The following is a 17,906-nucleotide window of genomic DNA, read 5'->3' on the forward strand; positions in this document are numbered from 1 at the left end:
GCTGTGCCACCGTGCCACCCGTATGAATGCGTGGAGACGGCATGGAGGTATTCCATATTGTCCAGTGTGGACCAAGTGTGAGTATTTTAGATCATACCGGTGCTACTATCCAAAGGCAGCAAGTAGTGTAGTGGTTTGTGCTATCGCCTTGCAACGGAAGGGCTTGGGTTTGAATCCCCCTCCTGCTGCAGTGTCCTTGATCAAGATACTGACCCAGTAAAAATTGCCCTACTGTATAAATGAGTGCAAGTAGCTTTGTGTACAGACTAGACCTTGTCATGTAAATTAGTTAGTTCTGCTGTAATTCAGGTTTGAACTATTTGATTTGGTAGAATGCTCTGGATCTATGGAATGTAATTTGTGTACCATAAAATTTTGAGTTGGGATTTACGTAATCAGTTTTTTTTTTTTTTCGTTTAGTGTTTAGTTTGGGGGGATGCGGTGACACAGCGGGTTTGGCTGGGTCCCGCTCTCTGGTGGGTCTGGGGTTCAAGTCCCACTTGGGGTGCCTTGTGATGGACTGGTGTCCTGTCCTGGGTGTGTCCCCTCCCTCTCCAGCCTTGTACCCTGTGTTGCCGGGTTAGGCTCCGGTTCGCTGCAGGACAAGCGGCTTCAGCAAGTGTGTGTGTGTGTGTGTGTGTGTGTGTGTGTGTGTGTGTGTGTGTGTGTGTGTGTGGGGCAACTAGCCCCATGACCACATATATCTCGCATCATAAAGCAGACCTGACTAACAGCATGAGGACAGCAGGTAGTGTAGTGGTATGGGTCACTGCTTTCCATTCATGGGTCCTAGTTCAAATCCCACCTCCTGCTATAGTACCCTTGAGCAAGGTGCTTACACTAAGTTGTTCCTGTAAAAAATTCCTGGTGGTGTAAATAATTTACTTAACAGTGAAAGTTGCACTGGAGAAAAGCATCAGATTAATTAATTTGTGTGATGCTTTACTCCAAGGCAACTTAACAGTGTTAAGGTACATATTTACAATTATTTACCCATACAGCTGGGTAGTTTTACTTGGGCAATTTAGGATAAGTACCTTGCTCTAGGGGACTACTGCTGGAGGTGAGGGTCGAACCTGCGACCTTTGGGTCCAAAGGCAGCAACTCTAACCCTTACAGTACCAGCTGGAATAATAATAATTGCAGAATTGCACAATCCCTCTTGGATGTCATGAGGCAAAGACCCAATATAGGTGGCGCTGTATACATAAAGTATGTTTATATCAGTCACGTGTTGGTGTCCCGAAAGCCTCCACGCCCTTTTTTGGCTTCATCTTTTACAGTGGTATTAAAAATGTGACACGTGTAGCTCTTTCCGGAGTGTGTGGTCACAACACCCCCCAACCGTCCCGTCCCGGACCGGTCCGGTGACACACACACAACCAACGTCTCCGCTGGAAACCCGGCAGACGCGCCAAGTTCAGGCGCCGGTCAGCGATGAAAGGTTAAGTTTTTTTTTATTTTTATGTTTCTTTTTTTTTATTTGGTGGGGGGATTTGGTTTTCTTCTCGGGAATGAACTTCGTCGGTAATCCCGCCTGGAGAAACGGCTCCGAGATGATTATGCTCCGCGGTGAGAATTGAATTCCTGTGGGGCCGCGGCGCGCGCTCGCGCTTCATTCACAAAACTCAGATTAGCGCGCTTCTGTTCTGTCTCTCATCGTCCGCGTGCGCGTCCGCGTGCGTCACCCGTCGCTGTCGTCTAAGCAATTATGAGTCATCGTTTATTTAATCTCCGTGCCAAAATAGGAAGTTGATAAATGAATTTTACCAAAATAGGAGTAAATAACGACGTCGCGTTTGATTGGCGGGTCGGAGCGGCTGCGCGGACGCTGCGGTTCCGTTACGCGTTAAGTAGAGACGCGCACGTACAGGTGGTCCCCGATTTACGACGGTGAGCTGGAGATAGACATTAAGTTGAAACCATACGTCGAATTTTGAATTCACATTTTTTCCCGGGGAAGCAATTTGTGGTACGACACTCTCGCGATGCTGGGCAGCGCCGCAGCGATCCGCATCATGTCCCAGTGTGTCACGCGGTTGTGTTTCGTGCCTCCATAATGTCACAGAAACACCCATCTGTGTCTCCTGCTACTACTGGGAAGAAGAAGAGGAGGGTAATTACTGTTGAGCCATCGCACATACGCTAGGCTGTGGTGTTCCGTAGGGTTGGGTGTATTAAGTGCACTTTCGACTTGCGATATTTCGACTTACGACGCCGGGTTTCACGGCGCGTGACCCCAGTAAGTTGGGGGGCCCACCTAGCCGCGCAGTACAGCATTCGGACACAAATCCTTCAGTCTTGTCACTGTGGTTATTATAATAATTATTATTATTATTATTATTAATCACCCCTTTGCAGATATCCCGCAGCGGTGCAGCCTTCCTTCTGCGCCGGTCCCCGCACTCATTCGCCTAGGGGTGTCCAGCTGTCCTCACTTAACTTGCCCATGCTCCCGATTCCACAAAAAGTGGATCTTGCACCTTGAAAAAGACCTTTTTTTTAAAATAAATAATAGGAAAAGGTGATTCAAGTTTTTAAAGACATGTGGGCACAAGAGTGAACACTCTGAGATTCCATGAACATGACAAGGGCAGAGAGTGATGACAAAGGCCGGTGGCGTCACATTGTTTTATGCTAATTAGTGCTTGAATGATGCACACTTGAACCTGGTGCAGAGCCAGGTGTGACACCTCCAGCTCTCCTCCTGCCTCATCGTTCAGTCTCCAAAGCGACTCCGCAGGCTACGAGGTTACGAGGCTGGGACAGCAGGTGGCGCAGTGCCTGGAGGCTCGGCGTGCAGCCGGCTTCGGATCAGGGTTTGAGTCCCCCTTCCTTCTGCAGTGCCCTTGATCAAGGTACTTACCCAGAATGGGTGCGGTAAAAAATACCCAGCATTGTAAATGCGTAAATCACTGCAAGTTGCTTCATACTAAGTTGATTTGCAGAAAAGTTTCAGCTCAGTAAATAAATAGTAAAGTTGATAATAAAAATAATAATAATAAAAACTGTCCGTGCCATTACTGATGACGCACTGGGTGAGACTTGTGCTTTTAGTGACCTTTCGCAGACCTCCCCCATCGATCCGAGGGCAGAGGAGATGAGCAGAGGGGGCATGGCGAGTGACACGGGTTCGAGGCGCCCGGCGGCAGTGGTAGCATGCATCACGGGCAGTGATGCAACGTCTGCGGTTGCGCACGGTGGGGGGGGCTTGGCAGGTGGCCTGAGGGCTCAGGCAGTCTGAGCCGCCTCTCAGCCTTACCAGGAGGCTAAATAATTCAAGGAAAGCCCATGTTATGACACAGGCCGTCTAGACATGTCTGGAGTGTTCGGGGGGGGGGAAGGGGCTCGGCCTCAGATTAGAGCATGAGGCCAGCGTTGCGGGTCCGAGGTAGCGAGCGCAGCACCCACCGCAAAAACGCCGTGAAACGCACTCGACCGCTACTGCACCCCCCCCCCAAAGCCCTCCTGGCCCTTCCTCCCTTTCTTCAGCCCCTCGTGTTTGTGCGGCAGGAGCCGACACGTCCCTGTTTATTTTGCTTTTCTTCAAAGCGAGGAACGAGAAGCAGCGATATCTCGCGTCGGGGGGGGCGGGGTCTGGGGGGGGGGGGCTGATGTGTCTCGGTATGTGTTTTGTCTCGTTCTTGTTTGGCTATTTTGTTTGTTTTTGTTTCGCACGAGTTTCCTGGGGGTTTACGGTATTAGTGCTGGCATGTCCACGGCGGTACTGCCATAACCGGGGTCCCTGGGGGGTGGGGGTCCTACGGAAGGTACCGCTTTTCCGCTAATTTGACCGAGATCAGGGCCCAAGCTGGAGCATCCATCACACCCTTAGATCGATAACCTAGTTTGTTCAGTTGAAAACCAACTCTGATGTCTAGGAGAGCTTCATAATACTGTTGACATGGTAACTAATAGAAGCAAAAAAAAAAAAAAAAGAACAAAACCTTTGTGAGAAGTGAACATAATGACTCAAATGAAAAATAAGACATTTTTTCAGCACATGCCTGATATTTGAATTACTGAAAGGTACCCTGAACATGACAGCAGCATCATACTGGTAAATAGGAGTAGTTTTGGTGGTGAAGGTCAGGTTGGTTTAGGGCAACAGGTGGCGCAGCGGTTAGAGCCGTTACTTTACCATCAAAGGACTCGGGTTCGAATCCCTGCTGCTGCTGCTGTAGTACCTGAACATGGTAACTAACCTCGAGTGCAGGAATTACCCGGCTGTGTAAATGGGTCGAAAACTGTAACTGGTGTAGAAATGTAACATTTTAAGTGGCTTTGGAGAAAAGAGTCATGAATAAATAATGAGTTGTCATATTAGTAGCTGAGATTCTTCTTCTGTAAACAATATTGATATGGTGTAAGTTCTCTGATATGAGCCTGTGAACCTGCAGACCCTTTCGTAGTGTCCGCCTGGGGGGAGACGCGACCCAGTGGATACCTGGTTGGTGGAGTGAGTCACTGGGCACGCGCGCACACACACACACGCACACGCACACGCACGCACACACACACACACACACACATTATGACTCATGGGGACAATCCAAGGAACAGGTCAGTAATTGTTTCTGAGAGGTTCGGCTCACCTCCACCAGTGTGTCGCTCTGTGCGTGTGCGCGCTGGCACCCGCTCCCCTGTGCCCACATATCCTCGGCTGGCCGGGTTGTGCCAGTCCCTTTGTTTGTCCGCCTGGTGAAGCGGTGTAGATAACAGTGCCGGGTGGGGCAGGCTGGGGGGGGGGGGTCGCCGCATCTCCGCCGAGGCTTTGTTCTAAAATAAGCCACTGCTGCAGTCTTGTTCAGAGCTTTTAATATGATTACGGTACAGTGTTCGCATGGCGCGGGCCGTACCGCAGGGAAGATCCCACCGCTGCCTGTCTGTGTGTCTGTGTGTGTTCCTCTCTGACTGCGAGCAGCCGCTGGTGTAAAGGGGACTGCCGTCTCTCCCCGTCAAGGTGGTCGGCGTGATGCCGTAGCTTCGCGGGGGGGGGGGGGGGGGGGGGCTCTCCGTCTGGCGTTTAGAAGTTTCCGGGCCTCCGGAGGCCTCCTTGCCCGTAGGAGGGAACGGCTCTGGCGCTCAGCTGTGATGTTCCCTCCATCCAGGAGGCGCCGGGAGGAGCTGTGTATAGGAAGAGCGCCCCCTACGGGCCCCGCAGGTGCACTGTCTGCTGTGAGGGAGCTCTGGTGTCAGGGATGTGAGAGGCCCTGAGCGCCGCTGTCCGCTCACAAAGCGCAGCGTCGGCCCGTCTTTGTGTCCCCGTCCACCTGTCCGTCTGTCCCTCTGACTGCCTCTGTCAGTATTTCATTCTGTCCCTGTCTGTTTGACTGTCTCTTTCTCTCTGTCCACCTCTCTGTGTGCTTCTTTGTCTCTGTCTGTCTGCCCCTATCCTGTGTCTGTCTCTTTCTGTCTCTCTCTGTCTGTCCATGTCTGTGTGTGTGTCTCCCTGACTCTCTGTCTACCTCGGCCTCCCTCTGCCTGCATTGCGTGTTCATGACTGCGAGTTTGTTTTCGTGTCTGTTTGGTGTGTATCGCTGCTCTGTGATTGCGCGTGTGTGTTTGTGTCTGTCTGTCTGTCTGTGTGTGTGTGTGTCGCTGCCCCCTGTGTGTGTCTGTCTGCATGCCTCCCTCTCTCTCTCTCTCCCTGTCTCGCTCGCCCTGCCCGCAGCTGCACCGCCAGGTCACCGCTTCGGAGCCCCACGGCCCCCGGCCTTGTTGATAGAGCTTGCTGAGCCATCCGTTGCCACGGCGACGGCGGCAGCGCTGCCTGGCGGGGCTGAGCGAGCTCAGCAGGCAGGCTGGCTGGCTGGCTGACTGGCTGGCTGGCTGGCTGGGTGTGTGTGTGTGTGTGTGTGTGTGTGTGTGTGTGTGGCAGAGGGGGTGGGGCCTAGCGGTATCTGGGACAGAGCAGCAGCTTGGCGCAGCTGTCCTGAGCTCTGCGGGGCTCAGCATGTCGCTGAGAGACCAGGGGAATGTCACAGCCAGGAAGGTCGCCCAGCACAGCCAGTCTCCGTTGGAGAAAGGTACTGCCGGCGTCCCCCGCGGGCTGGGTGGGGGGGGGGTGGGGGTCCGCCTCTCCATCGCTTTTTGATCTGCGGGTTTGGAAACCTGCTTTTTTACTGCAGCTTACTCTCCTTCTGTGTGGCACCGTGATTCTGTCCTGTGGGAAAGTCTTTGGTCCTGGCGATCGGTCCTTGTGGAAGTAAGTGCGTGTTACTCACGTGTTTCTCAGCTTTTCACCTTTAAGTTTCGAAGCAGCTCTGTGCTGCTGGGTGTCGCTTCCGCTCCCCGAACTTCCTTTTGGCGAGTGCCGCTCGCTCCGAGCTGCGGAGGAGAGGAACCAGGAAACAGCTTTAGAACGGAATCACACTCGTTTATCTGGGACACACGGCACGTTCCACTAAAAGCTCTCCCATGCATCCTGTGTGTGTCTGTCTGTATGTGTATTTTCTGTCTTGTGCTTGGCTGTGATTGTAATGAAGCAATTGTTCTTAGCTAGATGGGGCACGTGAGGTCACACAGTCTGTGTGTGTGTGTGTGTGTGTGTGTGTGTGTGTGTGTGTGTGTGTGTGTGTGTGTGTGTGTGTGTCTGAGGCCTGCTGGGGCCGCAGAACCCGCCCTGTCCTGGTGTAATCAGCCTGTCGGGGACTAAGCGGATTGACCTGTCTGATGTCTGCAGCACAAGGCCCTTGGATCTTTTCCATTTTTTTCCCCCTTTTGACCCGTTTTTCTCCAGCTCTCGCAAAACACGCAACACGTATGCGGACGGCAAGTCCCCTACCGCGCCACCTGGAGTGCGCGCTGTAATAACGGAGTGTGAGGAACACACTCAGCACAGTTAACGCTGTTCTCCCTGACTGCTGAGATCCCCTGCGTTGCATTTTATACGTTAGTTGGTGAAATAAAAATATAAAGAATAAAGGGGCCACTTTCCTCTGTGTGATGTGTGTGGGGCCCTCTGTGTGCCAGTCTGACCCCCCCGCAGCGTACAGGTGCGTTGAGGCTGCTAGACCGCACTGTCTGGGGCTCCCCTGGCCAGCTGACCGCACTGTGTGACCGAAGTAGACAAAAAAACAGCAGTGTGTTGGGGTGGGGGGTGGGGGGGCGGGGTGTTGCTGCCACGGGAGGACAACCAAGTGGGACATGGGAGCAGAACATCGAAGACCCGACGGAGACTCATGCTCATTCAGGTCCACCATCAGGACCGGCCTTCCATGCTAAAGCCAGAAATCTGAGATAATTTTTTTTTTTTACATTTATTAATTTATCGTATGCTTTTCTGCAAAAAGACTTACAATTTTTTATCCATTAATACAGCTGGGTAATTTTTTTACTGGAGCAATTTAGGGTAAGTACCTTGCTCAAGGGTACTGCAGCTGGAGGGGGGGATTTGAATCTGTGACCTTTGAGACCAAAGGTGGCACTACGCTACCGCTGGGCCAAAATTTTAATTAAGTGAAGGAAGACTTTTTTTTTTTTTTTTTTTTTTTTTATCTGACACTTTTCCTCAAAGTGACTTACCACATTAGCCAGTTTACAGTGCTTTATCCTTTTATTCATCCAGTTCTTTTTAGTGGAGCAATTTACTCTAGGTACAGTATGTTTCTCCAGGGTTCGAACCCAGGTTCTTTGGGTGACAGGTGATGCCTTCAACCGCTACGCCACCCGTAGCCCCGCAACAGGTTTTCGTGCTAAACTTCAGCTCCTGAAACCCGTAGTCCAGTCTGCACCCAACCCTTGTATGTATTTTGAAAGCTGACGTCCAGGTGGTATCCGGAAGCGCGGAATGCGATTGGCCGATGGCATGGAGCAGGAGGAAACGGTTAAAGACAAAGGTCACCTCAGGCCAGCGGCGGGCCTGCCCCGCGTGCCGATGCGTCGCGCCGCTGCCGCCGCGTACGGCCGTTCCGTCCAATTTGCATGATAAGAAGCCGCTCGGACTGCAGACGTTTGCCGTCGCGCGATACCATCGTTGGTCAAATGTTTGCACTTTACCGCGGCGATAAGGAGCCGTCCACTCGGAGCGCCGTGCTTTTCGCACCCGGGTGATGTGCGCGTTCGACTCCAGCCGCACGCTGTGGCCATTTCCGAACGGCGTGCCCTCGGTCGCCTGCATGGGGTATGTTTGTAAGCTGTTGTGTATCTGCTCCCATAATGCATTTAGCTCCCAGAAGCAGGTGTGAACTGTAGCTGATCAGCGGGGCTTGGGGTCAGTAGGTGGGAATAGGGGGCACGTGGAGCAACCGGGCTATTTGCCCACAGGGGAAATCCTGCAGTACCAAAGGGGTTTACTGGTTAAATACCGGATTTGAGCTTTAAATCCTCTTTATTATTATTATTATTATTATTATTATTATTGTTATTACTACTCTATTATTACATTTATCTGAGCCTTTTCTCCAAATTGACATACAGTGTTAAGTTTGTGCACTAATCTTATTACAGTGATTTACTCATTTGTGTAGGGCAGGGCAGCTAGTAGTGTAGTAAGACCTACTGCCTTTGGACTCAGAGGTTACAGGTTTGAATCCCAGCCGTAGTACCCTCGAGCAAGGTACTTGCCTTCAGTTTCTCTAGTAAAATTACCCGGCTGTATAGCTGGGTCGTTTTTACTGTGTCAATTCAGGGTAAGTACCTTGAAGGGGGGCACTACCACAGGAATGGGATTCGAACCTTGGACCTTCCAAACTCGGTGCACTCGCTCCGCCCACTAGCCCACACCTAGTGTCCCAGGTAGTGCCAGTAGGGGCGTCCACCGGAGGACGTTCCCATCGAGGGTCTTTGTACACAGTTCGCCCCCCAGGAGCCATCTGGGGAACGCTGCCCACCCCCCCCAGCCAAGGCCTGCTCCTCGCCATTTGCTCCGTTCGTGGTCTCTAACCCTAACAACATAACCTCAATTTTTTATTGCAGCGATGAAACAATACATTTAGAAATATGCAAATGTGCTTTGATGGCCTCCGGCCCAACCTCGAACTTTAAACGGAGCCACAGAAATCGTGGTTTTGCTTCCTCGCTTCGTCCGATGGGGGCGCCGTGTTTGCGAGGGGGGGCACGGCTTGGCCAAGCGTCCGCCGAAGGAAGCTCGCTGCTCTCTGAAACTCACGGCGAACCGTCCCTGAAGGGCCAGCATGCCGTGGCCCCTCTTTGTTTCATTAATAACTTCGAAGGACCACAGACGGTCTGTTCATCGCTTTAGAAAAAATGTTCATAGCTACTTGAAGAGCTGTTCTGTGTCGCCCCCCAGTGGCTGCTGTCACTCTTACATCGTCGAGGAATTTTTTCTTTAAAGAGCTTTATTTTGTAACAGTCCGTCTTTGTGTTTTTCTTCTCCTTCCGCAGCTGAACTGGAGTTTGTTCAGATAATCATTATAATCGTGGTGATGACCGTGATGGTGGTCGTGATCATCTGCTTGCTGAACCACTACAAACTGTCCACCTGGTCCTTCATCAACCGCCAGAGTCAAGGCAGGAGGCAGGAGGAAGCTCTACAGTCGGTGGGTTTTGCTGTGCAAGTTTGGCTGTGTGTGTGTGTGTGTGTGTGTGTGTGTGTGTGTGTGTGGGGGTGTCCATAAGGACAGTGTTCCCTGAAATTTGCACAACTCTGCACCCCTGTTCCTCATAGAGGCCACACACAGGTAGTGGCCTTCATTCCCTCCCCTATCCGTTCAGTGCAGCCGAGCCAGTATCTCTGATCTCTACCGCGGTACGGCCCGTCTGGTGCTCCTTTCACCGCACGTGACCGAGCAGCAAACGTTTCGACGGCTTCCCCCAGCAGACAGACGTGTGTGCGATGCCTGTCAGATACATATTGTTTAAATCTCATTACTACAATTTTTTAAATCACTGCTTCAAGGAGCATAGTGCAGGTTTTTAGTTACACTGTAAATACGAATGAGGAGTTAATCATCTTTATTTTTTATATTACATTATTGCACATCGTCTCACTGTAGTCACAGCCAGGGCTTCGGGCTTTCTGTCCCGTCCTCATCTACTCAAATATTCTATTATTTTAAATTCATGCTTTAAATCTGTGCCTCATTTGTCCTTCCTTGTCATACCAGCTAATTACATATAGACGTGGTGCTGCGGCTCGTACGCCGTGAGGAACAATGTGGTCACAGACGGGCCTCTGCGGTAGCTGAGCGATTTGCAGGGTGTCCCCATGGCGCCCGCCAAGCGCCAGGCCCAGCAGGTAGTGGGTTAGCAGCCCGCAGTGTGAATGGGGTTCCATGCCATTCCTCACACCCCACGCAGCGCTCCCTGGTGCCTCTCCGCATCCCCGCTCTCTCACCTCTCCTCTCCTCGTCTTCCTTTCTCTCCCAGGATGGTTGTCTGTGGCCGGCGGAGAGCGGGGCACGCCAAGGAGCCGCTGAGGTGAGCGCCGCCCTCCCCCCGCTCGAGGACCGAGACGACCCCTCGCGCTTCCCGCCCACGTAGACGGCGTAATCTCGACGGGCCGTCTGGCGTCGGCGCTCGAGTTTGATAGCTCGGGAGGGGGTTCACGCATGAGGAGGGATGCTTTCCGGCACGTCGTTAATCTACAGCCGCTGACAGCGTCTAGACGGAGTCTGAGCATCCGCCGCTTTAACCCGACAAAGGCAGTGGGATGTGTGAATTGCCGGATGCGGAAGTCGCGCGAAGCCGATCGCGATCCCGGCACGGCGCCGTCGCTCCGCGTCCGTCTGACTGCAGCGTTCCGTTATCGATGACGACGACAGCTTTCCTGAGCGACCGAAACCGAGATGCGAGCTGGGATTTGACGTTGTTTCTGTTTGCCTCACGCGGTCGATTGCCCCGCCTAATCGGATTAATAATGTCATATAAAATATAGTATTAGCTGGATTACATGGAATGGAACGCAGGCTACTGGTAACCGCGTTAAGACGTTTCGTTGCATTAGAGCAGCAGCGTGATTTACATTACATTACATTTATTCATTTAGCAGACGCTTTTCTCCAACGCGACGCACATCTCATAGAATCTCATAGATTTGCAATAGCGATTAGTATTGCTTCCAAACGTCATCATCGTCGGTTAGTAGCGATCGCATCGTGTTTCGTACAACTTCCTGAAAGAACGACGATGCCTTGCTGCGAGAGCGTGGAGCGTGTATCGCCAGTCGCCGGTGGGGCAAAAGCCAAGCATCTTTGTTTTGTCGCCCCCTGCAGGTGATGTACGCCCCGCAGTCCCGGGAAAGGGTCGCCGCGCCCTCGTTCATGCAGCGCGACCGATTCAGCCGCTTCCAGCCCACCTACCCGTACCTGCAGCACGAGATCGACCTGCCGCCCACCATCTCCCTGTCGGATGGCGAGGAGCCTCCGCCCTACCAGGGGCCCTGCGCGCTGCAGCTGCGGGACCCCGAGCAGCAGATGGAGCTCAACAGGGAGTCGGTCCGCGCGCCGCCCAACCGGACCGTCTTCGATAGCGACCTGATCGACGTGCACAGCGTCGGGGGACCGCGCCCGCCCAGCAGCAACTCGGGAATCAGCGCCGCCCACTCGGGCGGCCACGGGCGCATGGAGGGCCCGCCTCCGGCCTACAGCGAGGTCATGGGCCACTACCCGGGCTACTCCTTCTTTCTTCACCAGCACAGCAATAACCCCCCGGTGCCGGGGGATGGACGCAGGACGCTCCAGCAGGGCGAGCCGCAAAGCACAACGGTTCCTGCCAAGGCCAAGGAAGGCCAGCGGGACGGCCTGGTGTAAAGGGCGGGGCGGGGCCGAGCGAAGGTGGGGTGCGGATGTGCCCGTCTAGTCTAGCTCCTCCCCCTCCACACAAGGGGGTGTGGTCACCTGCTCAACACTCCCACGCACAACTGAATATCAACCTTTGCTACAAAGAAACAGACAGGAAAAGAGAGGAACCAAGCTTACAAATGCTTGTTTTTTTTTTTCTTTTTTTTTCCTTTTTTTTTTTTTAAAGACAATACTGCTAAAACTGCGGGGGTGCACACTGCGTGGAGTTTTCGGTTTTGTAGCGATTTTTTTGGTATTTTCTTCATACGAGTAAAAGAGACGATCAGTACTGCTTCTGAAGAGTCCCCCCTCCAAGGACTGCATTGGCCGTGGAATTGAGAATTTTTTTCTCCTCTTTGTTTTTCTTTTTTTCTTGTTTTTTTGTTTCTTTTTTTTTTTTATATAAAGACCGGGATCTGTGCACAAACAAGATTGAAAACCAGTTGAAATCCAAATCTGAGTGCCAAGATTCATGTGGAAGTTAAATGTTGGGGATATGACTTGTTTAACATTCAAAAAGAAACTATCTAAAGTTGCACTATCTTACCGTTTCAAGAGAAGAGGGAAATGCTATATGTAATTTTGTGTGTGTGTGTGTGTGTGTGTGTGTGTGTGTTTGTCCTGACATTTGTGGATTGAATTTTGGCTCCAAAGATTTACAGTGGGAGCAATAGGGGTTTGTCCATTTTGTAGAAAACACAACAGATCCTCAGATCCAGCCTAAAATCCTCATGATTTAAACTGTTAGTACAGTACAGGGACACTGGGGGGGGGGGGGTGTTTTGACTTCCACACATTCTGTGTATTAATGAACAACGCGGGGAAAGGTCTGCTCTCCTTCTGCTGGATGAAAGGCCCAAAAGAAGCAGAAGAGGCCCGTTACGTCCAGCGGGAGACGGAGGAGGTTCGGGGTTGGAGCGCGGACAGGCGAGGGTTAAAGGGTTAAACCGCATGCCCAACGGAGGGATGATTTTGCCAATTCGGGATGCGGGTGATTCATTCGTTCCCGTCCTCGCCGTTGAGCGTACGTCTAGGAAAAAAAAAAAAAAAATCCACGTGAGATGCTGGCTCCCGCCACCGGCCCGCGGATCGAGGGAGCGCTTCGTCATCGTTGCCCTTCCCCTCCATCCAGCAGCTCCCGAGACGCAGACGTTTCTCCGCTCCGCTTCCACGTCGTCTGCGCCCCGGCCTCCCGTTCCATACGCACCCACACGCACAAGCACGTCGCGCCGGCGTCCGCCGCCGGCTGAACAGATGGCACGAGGGGGGAGGGGGGGAACCACGAAAAAAAAAAAAAAAAAAAAGCAGAACACTTCTTCTTCTTCTACTTCTTCACATGTCCCAAAGCTGCATGTGTGAGGTGTAATCAGGTGTCGGACCGTGGTCGAGACAAGGGCTATGTGAGGGTTGCGCCGACGACCTTCTGACGTAGCCTTTCTCTGCGCATTGTTGCCTTCTCAGCTTTTGCTATATTGACTCACAGTATTAAGCGAACCCCAGCTTCTTACGATGTTTACTACCTGCACAGCCCCGTACCTGAAAGCGCGACGAATACGGCGGAGCTTACGGATCCCTTTAAAAAAGACGACTAGATCCCGTGGGCTGGTGGTGGTGGCGGCGGTGGGGCGGTGGGGGGCTGGTCGCTTCCCTCCCTCCCGTTTTCTTCGCACTCTAGGTGTGTACAGGCCTGTCCTGTAAGACAGATGCTGCTCGTAGGTGTCGTTCCCGGAGACGCCGGTGCAACCGGGACGATCGCGCGCCACTGCCCATCCGAAAAGTATCCAAAGCGTTTGCTTTCCAACTCGTCCGCTTCCCCGCGCCAGACGCGCCGCGTACAGCGGAGCCTCTTTCTTAGGCGGCGCGTCCGCTCGGCGTCCGGTCAGCTCTCCGTCGAAGCCCTAGAATCCTTCGTTAAACAGTTCGCTTAAAAATGCCGACCGCGGAGGCCCGTTGGAACCCGACGACCCCGGGCGCTGCCGTTACCGCTTATTCGAAGGTACGGATAATGGCACGGTAGGGTGGGCCCCGAATCCGGTAGGGTTTTGTTTTTGAAGGGATCTCTGCGTTTCCATAGAAAAAAAAGGGCAAAGCCGCACTCGTGCTTGAATCCGAAAAAGGACGGTGGAACCAACAGCGAAATTTCCCAGCCTACAGTTGTGTGTGTGTGTGTGTGAGACCAAGAGTCTTTGGGAAACAATGAAGAAAAAAAAACAAACTGTGTTCTTGTTCAGTTTTTTTATTTTTTTTTTTTTTAATTTTAATTTAATTTTGTTTTTTTTTTTTTCTGGGAAAACTTGGGATGTAGATGTGGAGATGAAAGCCTTCCATTGCTTTGATACCGATGTTCTCCTCCCCGTCGTGTGTGACGACTGGCTGTTGAGGGCAGTGCGTGTCTCTTCTGTTGTTTCTATATCGCTGCTGCTATCGCTGCTGCTATTGCCGCTGCTGCTGTCCCCGTCTGCGGTAGTTCTCCGTGTCTGTCCCCGTCCCCTCGTCCCCTCGTCCCCCGTGCGACTCGATTCCTGGTTACACCCTTATTTTTACAGTAAGAAGCGGTTCTTTTGTTCGCTTTCCTTTCCTTTCCTTTCCTTTCCTCTCCTCTCCTCTCGTCTCGTCCTCTTCTGTTCCAAGCCGGCTCGTTCTGTCCGCTCCCGTAGCTAATGAGGAGGAGGAGGAAGAAAACGGTTCGTTCGATGTTTTCTACGAGGAGGTTTGCATGTTACTATTTTGTGAGCAAATAAGGTGCCTAATGTTCATGTTTGAGCAGATATAGGAACCCAGTTGCACTCAAGCTCCCACCTTCGTTGTGCCTCACTTCCAACGGTGCTTTTTCCAGTGCTCTGTCTCTCTTTATGTTTATTTGTAAGGTGCTGTATATAACTTGAATATATTATGCACATATCCTACCCAATGGGTAGAAACCACAAAAAAGACGTTGTGAATAATGTAATATAATGTATAGATGATATAAAGTTTTAACACGGCGGCATCGGATTTGTGAATGCCTTCAAATGTGCTTTTGTCCTTTTTGTAAACAGGAAGAAGTTTGCAAATATGATTGCTTAAATATGATTAAAAAGAAATACAAATTGCTACTTATATTATTTTCCTATAAATAATGAGCCGTTACGGCAAGGATGAAACATGTTCCGAGTCGAGGAAGTTGCGCGAAAGAACGTTTTTCTTTCTGCAGGAGACGACTGGCGTCACCACAGAGCTTGCCATTCACCGCAGTGACAGTCTTTCGGTCGGGCCGTCGTTTTCGCTAGCGACGCGCAGAAATTCGGAGCTCTTCGACATCCGGTTTGCTTCGTGCGTACGGAGACCAATGTGGCGAGAAACGGACCTTCCTGCACGCTCGCGCTTCGCGCTTCGTCCCATTGGCCGTTGTCCTCCGGCGGGGTCAACGACGCCCGACGGCACGAACTCATCGATGGCGATCCCGCTCGAGTCCGTCGTAAAATAGTCAGACGGACTTCGAAGCCTATTTGCCAAAAATTGCGACGCGCGTGTCCACGGGTGCCGGTCGCCGAATGTCGACGGGAAAGCGCTCGTCGAAACGGGCCGAGTCGACGCCGGCTTCGCCGTAGAGCGCGATTTTTCAGTAAGTCCGCCGCAATGCATCGTGGGACTTTCCAGCCGAGCTTTCGGAGGGAGAACCTTAAACGCGCGCTCGGTTGTTAAAACACGAGGCGCGTGTCGCAATTTAAGAACTCCGTTCCCGCAGTCTGTATGCAAGGCCACGTTTTCCGAATGGGCGGCACCTCTTTATTTGACGTCTTCGGAGCAAACTGGGCGTTTTGGATTTTACTTTGAAGAAAGATTCTCCTGCTTCTGTAGAAGTTTGCGAACGGTCCGGGTGGCGTTTTCTCATTGACCTCATCGTAGTCCCTGAGCAGAGCACATGTGAGACGTTTCCTGACTGAATCTGATCAAATGAGAATGAAGCGCTGAGCTTTACACTGTGGTGACTTTTTTTTTTTTTTTTTTTTTTTAAAATCAAAACACAATTGGGACAATTCTGTTTCTTTCTGTCTTTTATACATATTAAGTGTATGTGGTAAATAGGAAAAAAAAAAAAAAGCATTTTTATTGTGGTCTCGTTAATTTATATACTAAGACTGCACTGTACAATAAAAAGTTGCGCATGTTCATTCTTATCTCTAGGTAATGTACATAGCAATGCCATTTTTTTTTTTCTCAAAGCACCAAACAAGTGGAAATTGTGTAGTTTTTTGAGAAATCTATTGTATTTCTGGGCCCGTAGACTTATTTTTCCTGCACTAGCTTACGAGAACTAACGTGGGTTCAGACCGAACCCTTTAACGCGTTCCTCTGTCCACTTACAAGACATTACCAGACATCGCTACACAACTGCTGACCGTCTCTGCTCCGTTAAGATGTCACAACAGTTCTGTGTCGTCGCTCGAAAGTTGATCACAGGACTTCTTCCATCGAGGACTTTGTAACATTTGTTTGCTTTATTTACAGAAATGAATCTCGTATTCATATATATATATAATGTGCATATATATATGAATATATGAAATACAGAAAATAAACTGTTGTGTATTTTGCCTCATTTTTTTTTTATTTAAGCAATTGTGATGTAATAGGTTTTAGGCCTAAGGTCTGTTATTGCAATACTTTTACAGAAAAAAGGAAAAAAAAATCAAAAAATGTTGCTCTAAGTGCTGTTGTAGTCAAAGATTTTATGCTTGTACTTATGCTGTGGTCAAACCGCAGCCAAATTATTAAAACTTAAAGAAACGAGTGTCTCGCATTTGGTTTTTTCCCTATCGCCCGATGGGCCCCCGCTGGGATCTCTCGATGGCGACCGGCGATAGGAACGGCTGAAAATATCGGTACTCCCGTTCCTCGCACACTGGGGTTAATTCGTTGCGAGAAATCACCCCGTTAGGTGCGTTCTCTTGAGAGGGGATTAAATGACCGTAGTTCCTTATGGGGGGAAAATCAGTTCACGGATGAAGTATCACCTAAAACTAAACTACCCAAATAAAAGGTATTTTATGCATGCCAATGATAAAACCAACACATTTTATATCTGTAACAGAAATTATGCCTAGCTTGTCTTTTAACGTTACACTTTGGATCATTCGGTCACCACTTGTACAACGTGCCGATTATTTGCCCGATATTTTTCTTTTAATATTTTTAACATGAATGCCAGTTGATGAAACAACTAAGAGTTTTTCTCCCAAATCCCCCATAATAGAGGAAAGCCTTGTCTCTTTAGCATCTTACTTCCAGCTTACCTTTTTAGACAAGCCTCTTAAAAAATAAAGCGTGGTTCTCAGTGTGAAGAAGTGCTTCACTGGTGAGTGCTCCGCTTTCCCCTTTCTGAATTAAAAAACAAAACGGTACTAAAGGCCTCCTTTGCAGCAGGTGCGGAACATCGTGTGCGTTTAGTCTGGATTTTCAACGCTGCCTTTAAGTGTTGCGTTTGTCTGAGAACCGAACGGCAGCACTGGAAACACACGGGAGGACGACGACTGCACTTTGAACTTTTTCGTTCTAACTTATCACCCCTTTTCCACGTGCTGCCAAAGTAAAATGGGCCAAAATGCCGATGCGTCGAATCGCGAGCCAACGGGTTTTCCACTGCGAAGGACCCCTTCTGAGGGCTCGGTCCAGTATCGGTCCAGGTCTGTAGGTAATAAGATGAGTCTTCGGGGGTGACGGCGTAACATTTCATTTCGAGTCCTCAGTCTTGTACTTTGAACACCATTGTTATCTAACTGGGAAAATGATTTTAACATATTTCCTTACGTCATCAGAGCAGGTCACTTACGGTGGGTAGGCCAACAACGAGATCTATAACGTTCTGATTTATTCCGACCTTCGTGACCAGATTTGATTTTATATCATGTATTCTTACACTGAGATCCTGATTTGTGTTCAAGCAACAAGATCCAGTTTTCAGTTGAACCATGACTGTCGTTTAAAATGACAGTAAATGTTATCAAACTACCAGAGCAGTTATTCTTCTGCTGCAAATATGACAGTACTGAACTTAAAATCATACTGATTTTATGAGCAAACATGCATAATGTACCTGAGCAGTGTGAACCAACAGCAGAAGAACAGAACACTTGAGGTGAACAAGGACAAGACCACCAACAAAAACATGCTTTGGCTGTG

The 17,906-nt window shown here is 50.5% G+C and overlaps 1 protein-coding gene across 5 annotated transcripts in view; it reads left to right on the forward strand.

Annotated features, from left to right (window-relative positions):
* ldlrad4b (low density lipoprotein receptor class A domain containing 4b) overlaps nucleotides 1-12,135 on the forward strand; it is a 74,872-nt gene extending 62,737 nt beyond the window's left edge. For 4 of the 5 annotated variants that reach the window (XM_029245999.1, XM_029246000.1, XM_029246002.1 and 1 more), the window contains 3 exons: nucleotides 9,349-9,503; nucleotides 10,333-10,383; nucleotides 11,178-12,135. In XM_029245999.1, coding sequence (XP_029101832.1) covers nucleotides 9,349-9,503; nucleotides 10,333-10,383; nucleotides 11,178-11,714 — 743 coding nt within the window. In that variant the 3' untranslated portion in view covers nucleotides 11,715-12,135. Of the gene's footprint in view, nucleotides 1-5,991; nucleotides 6,030-9,348; nucleotides 9,504-10,332; nucleotides 10,384-11,177 lie in introns of those variants that run through there. The other variant, XM_029246003.1, reaches the window with a different exon arrangement.
* Nucleotides 12,136-17,906: the final 5,771 nt, after the last annotated feature.

This window comes from Scleropages formosus, chromosome 18, assembly GCF_900964775.1.
Source record: "Scleropages formosus chromosome 18, fSclFor1.1, whole genome shotgun sequence".
Lineage (NCBI taxonomy): Eukaryota > Metazoa > Chordata > Actinopteri > Osteoglossiformes > Osteoglossidae > Scleropages > Scleropages formosus.